This window comes from Coptis chinensis, chromosome 6 (genome assembly GCF_015680905.1).
Source record: "Coptis chinensis isolate HL-2020 chromosome 6, ASM1568090v1, whole genome shotgun sequence".
Taxonomy (NCBI): Eukaryota; Viridiplantae; Streptophyta; class Magnoliopsida; order Ranunculales; family Ranunculaceae; genus Coptis; species Coptis chinensis.
In genome coordinates this window covers 88,617,581-88,634,487 of record NC_141461.1, presented here as the reverse complement: position 1 = coordinate 88,634,487, position 16,907 = coordinate 88,617,581, and the positions used below count along the sequence as shown (strand labels likewise).

Below are 16,907 nucleotides of genomic sequence, written 5' to 3'. Positions count from 1 at the left end.
GGGAGAGGGCGTGCGCCCCTGTCATAATGCTAAACCAAGGGCGTGCACGCTTTCAACTAAAAACAAACAAACTATCAGACCACCGAGACATCACCATGTGCATCCATATATGTATCTGCAAGATCCTGTATTGCATCATATTATATTCATATTTCAGATTTGATTAATCTTAGGGAAGTAGTTTACCACTAGTGATTTATTACTTTTCTTATAATTCTTATTATTCTTATTAATACATTCTGCTTATCTAGCAAAACAAAAAAAAAAAAAAGCAATTTTACTGGATTTGACTGTACCAAGGTTTACAAAATAGCCTAGGCCCATTTGTTTTCATTTATTTTTTAAACAATAAAATAAAGTAATAAAATAAGGGTTAGAAGAAAAGCAAAACTAAAAAACAAACAAGACCCATTAAATATTTTGGTAATGGCCTTTTACATCCAAAAATAAATAAACAATTGATTGTTCAAAATCGAAAATTATGTTGTACGTACTTCATATTAACTTGTATAAAAATGAATTAGTTTATTTAATTTTTAAATAACTATGATGTACTTGTATGAAAATTGAATTTGATCAAAATTGAAAAATATTTTTCCAAATATTTTTTTTAATAAATAATCATGTTTGTGTTCAAAATAGATAACAATGGTAAAATTGTCCAAATGATTTATATTTAGTATTCAGAACTAGGTCATTTTAACAGAAAACAAATATATTTTTCAAAGTTCAACAATCAACATTCAAAAGATGAGTCATTTAGCAATCAACATAGAGGCTAAAAAAACAAACGGCTCCTAAATGTAATATATGAACCTTAGTTTGTGTTATTGGATCAAATAAGGGGTTGTATCGTGTGTGAAGTGACCAAACCCACAACTGCCTCGTCCATCACCATTGTTGAATGTTGGAAAATGACATTGTTTTGAGCCAAAAAAAATAAAAATAAATAGTGCCTTAATAAAAGAGGTTAAAGACCAAGCTAACATGGAAATTGCGGTTTCTAATGTAGTGCGGTGTGAGTTGGAGTGTGGAAAGATTAAAGTGTTTGGGGAGAAAAAATAAAATGAAGCGGGGGGAGGGGTTGTAATTTATTGAGCTAATAAATAAATCCCCTCATCAAACAGATAGGGGAGCCACTTGATTTTCCCAAAATCCAATCTCCAGATTTGGAAGCAATTATCAAGTTCCAATTTTTGATTTTTCTGAAAATAAATTAGATCCGAATTTTCCGATTTTTCCAATCCAAATTTTCACAACAATTGGTGTTTTTCACAAATTACTTACAATCTTCACAACAATTTCCTTCAACAATTTCCTTTGGAAAGTATTTTATTGTATAGTTTTTATATAAATACACACAAACTACACACTCAAAAACTATTTGTTTAAGTTTCCAAGTTATTAATCTTTTAAAATCTAACAAAAAAATTTAATTTGTTATAGTTTTTCCAAACTTTCTCTGAAAAGACCCAATTCTGAATGTTTTGATTTTTTTTTTGAATTTCTGAATTTTCCAAATTCAGAAAAATATTTAGAGTTCCAAAAAAATTTGGAACGGAATTGGAAGGTATAATACTATAATCCATTCCGAAAAAATTTGGAAATTTTTCGAGTCACCTATTTCCGATCCAATTCAATCCAAAATCACAATTTCTATAGTCTATTACAACTTAGCACATAGACAGAACAATTTCAATTTATGTCGTCGTCCACCAATGCTAAAGATGCAAATCTATTGAAACGGTTTGAAAGCCAAGCTAAAAGTGCCCAAATTTATGGTGTGGCACCCTTTTTAGTATGCCCTTTGTAGCATATCCATAGTTTGTGATTCTGAACGAAACTTCGGAATTCCGATTAGAATTTTAGTTTTTCAAAAAAACGGAATTCCAAATATAGAGTCGAAATATTTGAAATTATCTGAAATTCTAAATGTGATAGAAATAGAAATTTAATAAATTTCAGATTTTGGATTTGTCAGAATTTCAAAATTCCGAACTATGAGTATATCCCATTGGACTTATTACTCTAACCCAGAGGAAAAAGTAAAAGACACTCAGTAAAACGATTCGAATATTTGACCATACACTATTCGGCTTAAGCTTCTTGACTTGCTCTAAGCTAAAGCCCAAAGAGAACAGTGGAGCTTTGACTAATTAGACTAATTTCAAAAGGCGTTATCATGAAATAACTCAATAATTTTACTCCAACGTCTACTTTTTTTTATACTAAAAATAAGCTCTTTCATTAATGGCGGAAATGCGGGGACCATGTTCTCTCTAACACTCACCTCACTCACTCACTTCAGCGGTTGTCTAATTATTAAGTTTCCGTTACGTTTCAACTCTCTTTCATTCCACTCCTTCTCTCTCTCTCCTTCTCATAACCTTAAAAACATAACACCCCTTCTTCATTTCCCCACTCCAACTACTTCTCCTTCTTCTTCTTCCATCTGCACATGCTGTTTTAAGGTAACAACTTATTAACTTATTTTTAACTTCACTTTACTTACTTACTTTTTAGTTACAAAACAAAAACAAAAAGCAAAAAAAAAAGAGAAGCTTAAAGCTCGAATTTTTAGACCTTTTGACCAAAACACAGCCGACAAGTGTCTCGATATTTGTGTTTCTTGTTCTTGAAAAAGTTTTATAGATCTCGAGATTTGCATATTTTACTTGGAAGGCTTGTTCAAATTTGGAGAGAGAATGGACAAAGTTTCCTTCTTCTTGTTCATTTGGTTACTTATTATTATTGGGTCAGTTTACAGTGACCCAGTTGAAGATAAACAAGCATTACTTGAATTTGTGAGAGACATTCCACATTCAAGAGCTTTGAATTGGAATGAGAGTACTAAGGTTTGTAATACATGGACAGGAGTGATATGTAATGAGGATAAGACTAGAATCATTGCATTACATTTACCTGGTGTGGGGTTAAATGGTCGAATTCCGCCGAATACGATTAGTCGTCTTTCGGAACTGCAGATCTTGAGTCTTAGATCTAATGGTATTACTGGTCCATTTCCTTTTGATTTTATCAATCTTAGAAACTTGTCGTTTCTTTATCTTCAGTTTAATAAGTTTTCGGGTCTGTTGCCTGTAAACTTTTCTGTGTGGAAGAATCTTACTATTGTTAATTTGTCTTATAATGAGTTTAATGGAAGTATACCTTCTTCGCTGTCAAATTTGACTGATTTGACTGCTTTAAATCTCGCAAACAACTCATTTTCTGGTGAGATTCCTGATTTGAAGTTACCCAATTTGCAACAATTGAATTTGGCTAATAATAGTTTGACTGGGAGTGTTCCCAGTTCTTTACAAAGGTTTCCAAATTCGTCTTTTGAGGGAAATAATATTTCTTTGATTCCTCCAATGCCTCGTCTTCCTCCTCCTGTTAGCCCACCTACATTGGAGCCGATACCCAAAATGAGGCGTTCCGGAAAGCTTGGTCAATCTGCATTGTTGGGGATTATAGTTGGTGCTTGTGTTCTTGGGGTTGTGGCATTTGCGTTCCTTTTGATTGTTTGCTGCTCGAAAAGGAAAAGAGAAATTAGGTTGTCTGGGAAGGCACAAAAAGGCTTAAAGGTCGCGGAAAAAAAGGGGTGATAGGAAGCCAAGATGGGAATAATAGGCTTGTTTTCTTTGATTGTTGCAATTATTCATTTGACTTAGAGGATTTGTTGAGGGCTTCTGCTGAAGTATTGGGGAAAGGGACGTTCCGAGTGGCATATAAAGCAGTTCTTGAGGATGCAACTACTGTAGTGGTGAAGAGGTTGAAGGAAGTGGGTGTAGGGAAGCGGGAATTTGAACAGCAGATGGATTTAGTTGGGAATATTCGTCATGAGAACCTGGTCGAGTTGAAGGCATATTATTACTCGAAAGATGAAAAGCTTATGGTGTATGATTATTTCAGCCGAGGAAGTGTCTCTGCACTACTACATGGTACGTTACTCAGTCCATTCATTGGTTTGTTATTTCAGTGTTTGCCGAACTGCATATATTTTATTTTATTTTTTATTTTCATATTCCCGATAAGTTGGTCTGATTTCCTTTTAACTGTCTCCAAATTCTGAGATAATCATGTATGCTTGAGTATGGGGGAAAACGACTATTTGAGAAGCTTGATTATGAAATATGCAGTCTCTGCCAATCCTATGAAGTTCCTTTAGTTTTGTGTCAAATGTTGATGTTTAGACTAGTTTTTTAATGCATGTAAAGTGATTGAACTCTTTTTCGTGCAATTTATAAGATCATAGGTTATGGTATGAGCAGTTGGATAATCAATACAAACGGAAGAGTACTCAGGGATAATGACATGTTCTTGTTTTGTTTTGAAGTCAAATCAACAAGTACGCTGGAAAATATTCTTATGATACCACTGATTAAATTAGTTCTCTTTTGAAGATTTGGATATTGTACAACGTACACTGATTGAATTCTTATTCATGCTGCATATAAAGTCAACTTTTTGGTAGGAGTAGTTGGATAATCCAATACAAACGTATGATATCAACCAATATCACAATAAAGTATTTTGTCTGAGGGGAAATAAGGGCGATTTGGGGGGGGGAGGTATCCAATCCTTTTTATGTCACGTTTGGCTTAACAAGGATTAGAACGACATGCCAATTTTGAATATACAAATCTGAAGATTCAACCAAAAGATCTGCCAACTTTCTTTCTTTTTCTCCTTTTTAAGCCATCTTCCAGTTGCCAATTTGCAAAAACTTTGTTAGAAAGCTTTGAAGTCAAAGCTGGCTATTAGGTACCTGTTGGTGCAAAGCAGCTTCAGTTAAGAAGGAATCGTCTGGCCTGAACATGATATATTCTATAATAATTGCAGCCCTATAAGTAATAACCCCACAAGAATCCATGTTATTGTAATACAGATTCTAGTTATTAAACTACCAAGTTTGACTCTTCTGGGCACATTGAATCTGATTTCCATTACATGCATATATTGTTTGACTTATTAGCAACAGTATCTGTATTATGCAGTCTTGCGGCATAGCAATTAAATATATAGCACCTACTTTAACCAAATTTAAGGGGCGAATGGGCGATCACAAGAATGAGCCTCAAAGCTCTTAAAAAACTTGTGATAACTCGAAATAATAGATATAGCAAGGCTAGCATTCACTCCATACTTATCTTTCCTTTCATGGTGGCTGCCCCATTGTCAAGATGCTTGTCAGCATTAAAAGTGCAACTTTGTACGAATTTATACTTGAAAGTATTTGTGACGATACCTGTAATAATCTGGGATATGGCTTGTATGACTGGTCTTAGTTGAACGGAAATTTGATTAACCGGTTAACTGGTGATTGGTAAAATGTTTGTGTTGGACCATTGGTGTACCCCAACAGTGGCTAATTATAGTACAACGTAACATTGTTCAGCAGAACACTGAAAACTGTTGTATTTGTAATGGTAAGTTGTCTAAGAACTTTTTCATGCCTTGTTTCCCCATCTTACGATTTTGGTAACGACTGCAGGGAAAAGAAATGAGAATGGTAGGATTCCTCTGGACTGGGATACTCGACTAAGAATTGCTGTTGGTGCTGCAAGAGGCATTGTTCATATTCATACAGAGAATTCTGGGAAGATTGTACATGGGAATATAAAATCCTCCAACATCTTCCTTAACTCCCAAAACTATGGTTGTGTATCAGATCTCGGGTTAAGTACTCTGATGAGCCCAATTGCACCATCTCTCTCCCGTGCTGCTGGGTACCGAGCCCCAGAAGTGGTTGACACACGGAAAGCAAGTCAACCATCAGATGTCTACAGCTTTGGAGTGTTGTTGCTTGAACTCTTAACTGGGAAGTGCCCTGTTCAAACGGTTGGTGCGAATGAGGTTGTCCACCTGGTCAGATGGGTGCAGTCCGTAGTCCGGGAGGAATGGACAGCGGAAGTATTTGATGTGGAGCTAATGAGATATCCAAACATTGAGGAGGAAATGGTGGAAATGCTACAAGTGGCAATGGCATGTGTGGTGAGAATGCCAGACCAGAGGCCTAAGATGCCAGATGTAATGAAAATGGTGGAGGATATTCGGCGGATGGATACTGCAACCAGAATGTCTTCGGAAGCCAGATCAGAAAGCTCAACGCCACCACCACCTCCAGTGGTAGAAACAGAATCCACATCTATCCAAAATTGAGCCAATTTAACTGTATTCAATTTAAATCTGTTTGTAGTTTTGTAATGTGTATTTTCAATTCTCTTTGAAAGGTTTTTTTCGTAGCCAGACAGATCTTTAATCAGTTAGATTGTCAGTGTTCAAAATGTGATAACACTACTCATGTCTGGTTGTCTGTGAGTACTTTGATTATGACCCGCAAATGACCAAACGTTTTCACTCTATTCATTTTAGACGTCTCTATTCTCTGTTCGGTCAAATACATTTTGTCACTAGTATGATAGTATCCTTTAGAAATTGAGATCACCGTTCACCAGACATTAGGGGAAACCTTATCTATAGCACCTCACATCACATCGTTTCCTTTTTTACCCGAGCAGATTTGTTGAAAACTATTGGGTGATTGGACATTTGTAAGCCACATCGCTCAGTCGCTCGCTCATACGAGATAATAGCATAGGCGAATAGTGATGATAACACTATTATGAATAACAACAATTATGTCACAATAATACAATAATGTCATAGAAAATGATATTGTCAAATCTGGAAGCATGGAAGTTCCTATTCCAATCATGATTATACTAATCAAACTTAAAAGTCGGAAAGGTTGGCACATAATGATAATTATACACAAAACCTCTTAAAAGGTCAACGGTGTGAGGTTGAAGCGTTTAGCTAACATTGACAACGTAGTTGTTGATGTTAACGTTGGTGAGCCTCCTTTCCCGACCTTTTTATTGTATAATAATTTGGGAGTGTGTATGGTGAAAAACCTGACCAGAAACCACAGAAATACTTCTGAAATTTCCTGTGTTTCAGAAGTGGTCCCTGCTAAGTAATGATGAAACATGAACTGTCAATCCACTCAAAAACAAATTATAAAGATAAAAGATATTGTGGTTGAAACACTCAAGTTTTTTGTTTTGGTAACCATAAAACACTCAAGTTGATCGTACAAAAACCTGAGGTAATGATAGCTCGCCATAGGGCGGGGTATCTAAGTATCTTTTTATATGAAAATTTTAATGAATGAGTGCTTGGTTTTAGACTTTTAGTATAACTTGATTGATGAGAACTTACTACAGAAAAGTGCAACTACAGAAAAGTGCAAATGAAGAGGTAAAAATATTTGACACGCAGTTCCGTGTAGATACATCTCAGCGTCTCACTAGGGTTTCATGCAGAAAACTTTCAAGATTAGTCATGGTCCACAGCGAATATGTCAAAGGAAGCCTGGTTTAACACATTGAGCAAAAAACACCAGAACATAAGATATTGTCACCGATATCAATATATCATGACGAAAGATGGAAGACTACCCTCGAATGAATTCACTGATTCAGGACTTTCTAAGCTTCTCCTAACGGTTAAGTATTGTAATCCTGTTTCCGAACACTTGCTGAAAACTTCCTTCACCAAGTCATGTGACTGACCCATACCTATCCCATATAGTTGAAATGAGACATGTAGTATCTGTTGATTAGAAAAAAGATTCAACACTGCCTTTTATTGGCAAGAGGTTGTGATTTGTGAAACCTTTCATCTTAATGTTTAAGATGAAAGGATTAAAGAGGCACCTCGCATCCTATAGTACGTTTGGATCCTATATGATCATCATGATCCATGAGCAAGAAATTTAAAGATTTTTCAGATGAAACACGACTATCATTTTGTTTATTATCTCCACTATATAATTCTTCCATATTATCTTGGAAAAAATTCATTAATTTATCTTTTACTGGAAAGTCACCAATTCACTCACATATGCAGAGACGATTCAAAGTTGCATACAAATTACACATTTGCAAACCTGGAGAATGGCTCCAGAAGCTAAACACAATTTTTCCACAAAATAAATCAACAAACTTTACAACAAGAATGTTAAAATGCTATGTGGGGAAAAAAAGATATTGTTACTGAGCTTCCTCGTCAACAAGACTTTTGATAGTCCTGATGTCAGAAGATTGATCATGGGATAAAGACAAGGAGGAGGTTTAGGATTTACCAGATGCTTTCATGATCTGAACAGCCTAGAATACAAAATACAAACTCACAATCCACTGCTTCAATAAGAAGGAAGTCTGGCGTTTCACTTCTTTGCTATCCTTGTTCTGACGCCTCCTACAATCCACAGATAAAGAAGCTTCCATTTCAGAATATAGTGACATAGTGACGTGGTCTAGTCAACTCATGTCAATTTATTAATCAGACAGGTGTTAATTTTTTTTTAGGGTGGAGTGCTGACAAATTCCAAACTACAACTTTCGAAGGATAATGAATCACAAACCTTCAACTTCCTCAAACTGAACTTCCTTAACAACTTCAGCAGCGGCATGGTACTGAAACCTGCACAATTAAGTAAAAGTTGTAATAAATATAAAACAAATCAACCCGAAAGTAACCACTTCCAGATATATTGATGCATAGCATTCTCAATAATTTAGCCACAACTTATATTCATTGTCTGTGATCATACATGCAAAGCAATCAACATCAATACAAAATATTAAATACTTAGAGCAGCTCACCCCTTAAATGCTTACCTTTCATATCGTCTAATAAAAAACATTTAAAAGTCTTCCTTTCTATCAATTTTTGAAAGAAACTTGACCTTATTTTTACTACTCATATAGGCAAGCCATGTCATACGTGCCATATTAACTCATATAAGATAGGCAGAGATTTTTTACCGCTGTAAGGTGATTCACATAGACAATATATTTTTTTCTTCTCAATCAACTTATAGAATGAGTTTGTCCTTTACTTTTTTAGAGCACAAACAATGAATTGGAAAGTCCTTATCTACACCTCTACAGACCATCTTAGAACTATGCGGTTATGTATAAAGTACAGATCTCGTGCTTGCAAAAACTGCAAAGTTATACAGGTCTAGAACGATGCCAATTTTAGGGTGTCCAATATGCCAAGTAATTTCCACAACTTACATAGGAGCACATACGTTGAAACATACATGAGAAATCTTTAAGATAATACTTATCCAGATCAGATCATCTTAAGGTCAACAATAGATACAACTATTTCTCTGACATATCTGGAACAATCTGTTTACCTGAAAAACCTATATTTGTAAGTTTTCAATATATATGTGTTTCATATCAAGGATTTTTAAAAATGTGGCCGACCACATAAATGGACCTATCTCTAAGTTGGCCAACCATGTACAGTTTTATGGCTTTGTAAGGTGTTGGCAAATCTTTAAGCCAAGACTGAAGCAAAGCAGAATGTTTACTAGCATAACTGGATAAGAAGCATGCCAAGAGAAAACACGACTTTATACATTTACCTATTGGAAAAGTCCACCTCAAGTTCATCGTCAGCTGCATTCTTGGTAGCCTCAACTAACACAGTAACAATTTCCGACTTCCTAGTACTGGCCATGAGACAATCATACTCGGTTGGGATAACTATGGCAAAGAAATTATCGTTTAGCTCACTCAAGCAAATCTTTTCGACAGCAGCAAGTGCTATTCGTCGTTTTAGTGCACCAGTTTCTGGGTCAACAATGTATATGGCAAAATCAGTAATTAACAAAACACGCCTCTTCATCTTTCCTGATCCAGTGAACTTCAAAACCTTATCTGCAAAAAGAACTTTCCTGTCACCTGGAGAAACAAAAAAGTGAAATTTAGTAGTTAAAACAAGATGTAATCACCTTAAAAGTATTGATCTGCAGTTCATGAGGACGGTTTCACAAACTGATAACACCAATACTGGTAAACACGGTACAGTAGCCCTTTTAAATGGTCACAAACAAAGAGTAATCTGTGAAAATGTTTCCCCTACTTAACTCGTCCTTATAACTTAACTTGAATATCTTCTTAGGACCAGTCGAACTACTGCAAGAATCAGTCTACAGTAGACATGGCCAAACAATCTCAATCAGTTTACTCATAGTTGCAACCTATTGGGACTCTCTACGCTTTTCCTGTGCACTAATTCGTAGTTTTATCCTTCCTAGACCTACCACTCATTATCCTTCGTCCACTTCTCTGATCTTGTTATTAATAGCCCAGTTAAGAGAAGTCAGCCCCAGTAGCACAGTAACAGAAGTTAGACCTACATAACAGTTTTCAATTAACAGCCATATTTGGTTTTCACCAAATCCGTAAACTACAGCTGGATTGGCAACCGCCTTATGCTTCCTTTCGTCACTATATCTGAGTGATTCTCTCTGAAATTGAAATATAAGTAACGAATGAACTGCTTTTCTCTTAGTGAATTTGTGTTCATCTTCAAGGAGTTTAATATGATATTGGAGCTTTATTCGCCTAACGGCACCTGATCCCAATCTCTCTTCTGCCTAATCAGCTGAGTAAGCTTTCTTCAAAGTTCTTTGTATCTTTCGATGGATTTATGATTCTTGTTAAAAGTTATTTAATATATAGTTATATACTTCATTTAGATAAGTTTTCTGTTCATATATAATCTCAGCAAATATTCATGGCTCTTTATCTTTATACTCTTATTACTGTATCTATCTCTCCAAGTTTCAAATCAAAATCTCTTTAATCTGTTTTTGTGTGGTTCAAACCAATTAAATCTGTTTCAGTAGTTATATTTTTTTGCACGCAAGTAGAAATATTGTTTCAATAGATATATGACTTCATAAAAACCCATTTTATCTCTATCTTCTCTTTGTTCCCTTCAATTAAAATCTATATCATACCATTCATACCCCATTATCATGTCTCAAACCACTGCAAATTCATCCAACACAGCTGGAAATACACAACTTTCCTCAACTTCAACACAAATTCCTGTTTCATTTGCCAATCCAAGTTTCATACCAATGCCAGTTCCACTTCAAAACCCATCTTTCCCCACTCAAAACATTGCTCACTCGTGACAACTACCTTCTATGAGAATCCCTTTTCTTACCTATTCTAAGAACTTACAATCTCATTAGTTTGACTGATGGCTCTGACCCACCTCCATTGAGATATTTGCTTGATGAATCAGGTCTTCCAACAACTTATTTCAACCCAGCTTATACTGAGTGGTTAAAATGTAATCAAAGCCTTTTAATATGGTTTAATGCTACTATCTCCAAATCTATTGTCCAGTTAATTCAATTTAAAAACATATACAATGCATAGAACGAGGAAAAAAAAAAGAGGGAAGAGAGGGGTTACCTTGCTTGTCCAAGATTTTGATGAGAGAAGATTGGGAAGTAATGTCGAGATAATCACCTCTATAATCTCTATGAAGAGAAGCTATTCTTCTGACTTTCATACCCATGAATGGTTCTTGATCTTCTTTTAAATTTAAATTTAATGACGACACTCCTCCTTTCTTCTTCTTTAATTCTTCTTCTTCTGAATCACCAGGTGTTTCAATCTGAACTCTTCTTATCGACATTTCCCAACCAATCTCTTCTTCTGGCACCGTTTTCAATTTTCAAAACATAAAACGAGACTCACTGTATTTATAACACTCCGTTTATTTCTTTTATTTTGGGTTTTTTAGGTTTTAGTCCTCATAATAGATGGTTTATTAGGATTTGGTCCAGAAAAATTTGAATACTAGTATCCTGCATTGCAGTGGGGGCGTGAGCAGAGCATAGCACTTCGTTAATTATAATTATTATAAATTATAAATTATCTTATATATAAAGCGGATACCAGATTTCCCAATTAGTTCCCGTATTCCCGGTTTTACACCAAAGTTTTTAATGGAAAGGGTACCGGAAAGTTAGACAGTCACTTTTTTTTTGTTCTTCATTGAAAGGGTAAATAGGTAATGTAAAACATTCCCAGGAGTATAAAACTCAACGTCTGCAGAAATAGAGACACCGTTTTTCCCAATTAAAAAAAAAGTAAACCGTTCGTTCTTCTTCTCCGTTCCTGAAACAATAACCCAACGCACCGTTTCGCTAATTTTTTCATGAATAAACGATAATTCACTTTCTTTTCGTCTCTCTTCGTCCATAACACTACCGGTGAAGAAACAAATACTCTATTCAAATTTTCTGATTTTGATTTGCAAGCAATCATAGAAAAAACATTTCTTTTTCGCGAAGAGGTTCTTTCCTCCCGTTTCTCTGTGTCTTCTTCACCACCTTCATCTTCTAAATGATTTTTTGTTGTTTGAGAAAAGCCTGATAAGATTTAACTGCCTTAACATATAAGATTTCCTATTTTTGTATTTTGGGGTCTAATGATTTTGTCAAACACAGGTTGGCAAAAAGAATAATGCTTCATTACAATGTCAATCGAATTGGGATTATGGGCTTCTTTAAAGTATGCTTAGAAGAACTCGCTTTGGTAGGTTTCGTTCCTTTATGTACTTTTGTTTGAGAGTACTCATGCTTTAGATTCCTGTGTTTCCACAGTTTACAACTTTGGTTTGGTACAATTTATTTCGCCTTTTTCCAAGGCTTATTTAAGTGCTTTTTACTTTTACAGTCTACACTTCGTTATATGTTGTCTTGCAATAGGGTGATTTTATAACTTAGACATTTCTTTGCTTATTGTTTTTTTCCTTTCATTCTTGACTCATCATATGGTTACTAATAACTAATTAAGTTATTAAGTTATATAATAATGCATTCTTGTGTTGTTGATGGTCAAGCCTAGATAAAGGAGGATGGAAATAAAGAGTTATACTGATGTTGTATAACGTACTATATTATATTACTATTCCACCGCAGCTTTCACGAGGTCTACTAACTTAGGAAAATATGCCTTTTTACAAGTGTTCATCGTAATTGTGGGGAATGTATTTATCATATTTGTTATTGTGGGGAATGTATTTATCATATTTGTACATATTATTGTACATAGGGTATAAATGAGTTATTCAATGAATCTAATATTTGTTTATCCTAACACTGGAAAATGCCCAGTTCTTTTCATCCCACAAGCGCTTTTAATAGATCTCATGAGTAGAACCATGCTTATATCCATGTGTTCCTGCAAGAGTTGTTTACATGTTTGTAGTAGTCAAGTTCCGTTTAGAGTTTAGGTGACTAACTTCATTTAACATATTGACTTTGAATGCCTCCAAACTAATGTTATGGCTGTGAATGGTCTGCGCTTGGGGCATGTATATATTCCAGAATAGAAACTCCATCTTTTTGAGTCCCCTATGATCTTATGCCATCAAAGAAACTTATTGAAAGGTCCGGGACCTGCTTATGACACACATGTTACATTGGGATTTTAATGCCTAACACAAATCTTATAAAACTTTGTTGAAGAGAAAATCGGCTAATGATTTTTAAGAAAATCAATGGCGGAATCGGTGTCTTTAAAAGCAACCATTAGGATTCGTTCATGCTTTAATCCTTTTCTCATTCGCACAATAGCTCCCCGAATCCTCGATAGTGTCCTCGCTTTCGGGTAAAAGTCGTGAAGTGTGAGGAGCTACCTATTTCGTACTTACGATTTACTACTTAGAGATGTTTTGCAAATTACTTTAGCCTGGTGTTAGTTGGGCAATCTGTATGAAGGCTTGATACACTTTCCTTTGTTGTCAATTGTCATTTGATGTAGTATTTTGTTCGTTTTATCTCCAAAAAGCTCACATGGTCTTTTCCACTGCATTGTTTTCATGCACTAGACTCCCAATGAAAAACCTATATGGTTCAAGTCCTCAAGCTGCGAAAAAAAAAAGGGTGCTAACATTGAACTTCGAGTAACATGTCTCTCGGTTGAGCATTTTAGTAGCTCCCTAAGACAGTGATCTCTTAAGCGGGTCATGCCTCATTCATAAATCAATGGAGCACTCATCCATGTTGTAGGACTTACCGTACGCTGAATTTTGAATGTTTTTTGGTGTTATGGGTAATCAATTAGCATCTTTTTAATAACAAAAAAATTATTGTTGTACTCCGATTGTAGTATAAAATAGTATAAAAGCTCCTCCATGTCAGGCACTAGATCTTTGTGCCTAGATCTTTGTGCCTAGGAGGATTATATCTAGCGGAAGAGCTTTGGTGGAAATGATTGAAGTCGACAAAACAGTTAAATTAGGCAGAGCATTTCAATTGCAATTGCTTATGTGTTTTGCAAGCATGGACTTATGGATAAAGCCTCCAAGGAATTCAAGGAAGGGGACTACAATATCTGCAAACCGAATGCAATAACTCATTGTCATTTCACATGAAGCGGGGTGAATGGAAGAAACCTTGATGACATGGAAGGTGGGGATGGATCAGAATATTACAACCATTGTTAACATCTTAATAGATCTACACAAGGTTGGTTCACTAGAAAGAGGTTTCTTCAATTGTCCTCTTTCTAATTTCAGTATTTTATCTAAGTGATTACAGATAACATGACTTATTTTCAGTACATTTACTTTCTATTGGTTTGGTAGCATTCCATCGTTCTACTTATAAATTTCTTTATTTCTACAGTGATAGCAATCATTGTACATTTGCGCGCCTTATCAATTACTAATAGTGTTCTCTTTAGTTCAGCGATCATTTACCAAGGTATGTATGACACAGTACATAATTTATGTTTAATTTCATTTTTAGTTTCTTCCTTTTGTTGTGAATGATTTTATTGCGCTAGCTCCATGAATATTTTCGTCTCTGGGAATCTACCAGTCTTTTGTGGGTCTGTGTTTCGCGTACATGTTTCATGTTGTCATAAGATATCTCTTTCCATCTCCAAAAAAAAAAAAAAATCCTCTTGCACTATGGATGCATTCCATTGAAGGGGTCAGATTAGTGTTCATACTATCAAATATTAGTGTTTAATTTACTTTTTCAGTTTAACCTATGGACAAATGGTGTTATGTAAATCTTACAAATTTTCAGATATCCAATTGTTGTTTCATTTCAATTAGCTTCAAAGTTTAATCCACTTTCACTCGCCTCTTTTTAGTTCTTTTTCCTACCATTCTTATGTGGGTTTGACCCGTTTGACTAGGAACAAACTTAAAATTTATCAACCGATCTTGGTTAAGTGTTTTCATTTCTGTATTGATCGTGCATTCTTTTTTTGGTTTTGTCCGTTATGGTTCGGTTTGCATTATAATGCAATTCTAAGGATGACTTTTTTTCGTCCCAGAACAATCGATCCAATGTATTTTTTTAGTTAAAGTCACTGATTCTCTAGGTGTCAAGATGATGTAGAATGGACAAGAGGATCAGAGTTAATGTTATAATTCCCATCGGTTTATTGAGAATTTTTAGTTTTATTTACTCCTCAGTATGTGGTATTTTCCCAACATAAGTTGCCGTCTGAAATCTGAATGCATTAAAATTCATACATGTCAAGATAATTTATCAAGTTTTAAATGTATGTTATTCTCTTATTTCAGTTTTAAATGTATGCTATTCTCTCATCAATCATATCCTACCGTTACACCGTCCTGTAAAGAGGTATCATTCTTTTCCCATCTACCCTTTTGCTTAACAGTTTCATTGCTTCCTAATCCCCGATGTACATCGCCATTGAAATCAGCATTTTTGTGGACGTAAATTAGTTCTAATATGGCTCTTCTTTTTTAAAGGATTATTATAGTTTAGTTTAGTTTTTTTTTTTAATATGCATTTTATGTTTAATGCATCATTATAGATGTAAACTAATCACCATGGATAGCCTTGGACAAAATGTAAACTTGGATAGCATAAATTGACAGAACAGATATAAAATTAATGTTTGTCGCTGGGCTTCAATACTTTTTCGTCAGAAAAAAAAATTAGTAGTGATCCTTTTGATGTTGGATTTGATGTGACCGTAGGGAAAGTATTTTTGGGGGTTCATAGTCACTTACTGAACCTGTATATAGAGACTAATAAGAAGTCTATATTGTAACTAAACAAGAAGTACAGTCCATAGTAAATAAAGTAATGTACTGATGTTTCCCACTCTTTTTGACCCTCATACGCAAGTTTAGTTTTTCTCCATTGCTTTCGTTTTAATATATGTACATCCTTGAGAGTAATATGTTGATTTTGTACTCTTATTTGTATTATGGTTATTGTTGACAGTATTATCATAATAATCTATGTCGACTTCCTTTCAAAGAACTTCACCAGACTCTTTACAGGTCACCCTGACACCCTGACAGGACCTTTAAGGCTTATTGTTGACAATGATAGTGCCAAAGTAATGATAGCCCTATATGAGATTGAACTCATTGGTTACCAACTGCCCTGAGGGTGAGAACAGATGTTGTATTATGTCCAACGGCTATGTTGTACGAAGTCTTAAGAAGCTTTGCATTGTTCAGGAGATATTTGCTAAGAAGGTTATAACTGGCAATGTTGCATTTGAACTCTACGAAGGTTTCAATTGTGCAAGTGTGGTGTTGCAATCTTTGTGCAGAACAAGTCCCTCTAGATTTTAGGCTCTCAGAACATCTCCGAGATGGAAAATGTTTGAAAACTGATTCAGCGTATGTCTAGATTGAATTGTATAATTGATTTACTTGGCATTTAAGACTGTTTTTGTTTCATTTGGTCAGGGGAAAAGGGAAATCCACTAACTCTGATAACAAGTACCTTTTGTGAATATGCAAGACTTAATGATTACAATAAGGAAAGAACAAGTTTACAATTACACATTTACACATATTTCTCCTATTTCTTTTTTGTTTTTTGTATGATTGTAAATTATGCTACATTTATTTAGGAACTATTAATTAGTAAAAGCTTTGATTTATGCTCTTATCATTATCATTAAAAGTCTCCAACACCTTTAAAAATATTGTGGATCCTGTGATTCGGCATGGGGTTCAGGTGGTTAATTGACAATAAAACTAGGAAGAACATTGTCGCGGCATGG

General features: G+C 34.9%; 2 protein-coding genes and 1 long non-coding RNA gene across 5 annotated transcripts; 2 read left to right on the top strand and 1 right to left on the bottom strand.

Annotated features, from left to right (window-relative positions):
• The first annotated feature begins 2,213 nt into the window (after positions 1-2,213).
• On the top strand, positions 2,214-6,249 carry LOC147495213 (putative inactive receptor kinase At4g23740). The gene is given in 3 exon segments (XM_086563825.1): positions 2,214-3,588; positions 3,591-3,941; positions 5,495-6,249. Coding segments are annotated over 3 exon segments (1,902 nt in total). The 5' UTR covers positions 2,214-2,705; the 3' UTR covers positions 6,163-6,249.
• LOC147495212 (uncharacterized) lies at positions 4,379-11,578 on the bottom strand. 3 transcript variants are annotated; one of them, XR_015197351.1, is made up of 5 exons: positions 11,298-11,578; positions 9,449-9,767; positions 8,432-8,490; positions 8,150-8,265; positions 4,379-4,768 (listed from the first exon to the last, which is right to left on the bottom strand). XR_015197351.1 is itself a non-coding variant. In XM_086563826.1 (4 exons), the coding sequence occupies exons 1-4, from the start codon at positions 11,521-11,523 to the stop codon at positions 8,234-8,236; spliced, it is 636 nt and encodes a 211-aa protein (XP_086419952.1). In that variant the 5' UTR covers positions 11,524-11,578; the 3' UTR covers positions 7,786-8,233. The 3 variants fall into 3 exon arrangements, 1 of the variants encoding a protein (XP_086419952.1); XR_015197352.1 differs by lacking the exon at positions 4,379-4,768 and adding an exon at positions 5,494-6,972; XM_086563826.1 differs by lacking the exon at positions 4,379-4,768 and having other exon boundaries at positions 7,786-8,265.
• Positions 11,579-11,788: 210 nt separating this feature from the next.
• On the top strand, positions 11,789-16,688 carry LOC147495211 (uncharacterized). Its single transcript, XR_015198959.1, has 6 exons — positions 11,789-12,186; positions 12,341-12,404; positions 14,017-14,365; positions 14,525-14,602; positions 15,439-15,499; positions 16,171-16,688. It is a non-coding gene; the product is annotated as an uncharacterized LOC147495211 (long non-coding RNA).
• The last annotated feature ends 219 nt before the right edge of the window (positions 16,689-16,907 follow it).

Excerpts from the sequence above, each read along its gene's own strand:
- LOC147495212 (XM_086563826.1), bottom strand. The coding sequence starts at position 11,523 with ATGTCGATAAGAAGAGTTCAGATTGAAACACCTGGTGATTCAGAAGAA. Across the intron at positions 9,768-11,297 it reads CAAAATCTTGGACAAGCAAG|GTGACAGGAAAGTTCTTTTT; the intron begins GTAACCCCTCTC and ends TTGTTTCTCCAG. Across the intron at positions 8,491-9,448 it reads GAGGTGGACTTTTCCAATAG|GTTTCAGTACCATGCCGCTG; the intron begins GTAAATGTATAA and ends TTAATTGTGCAG.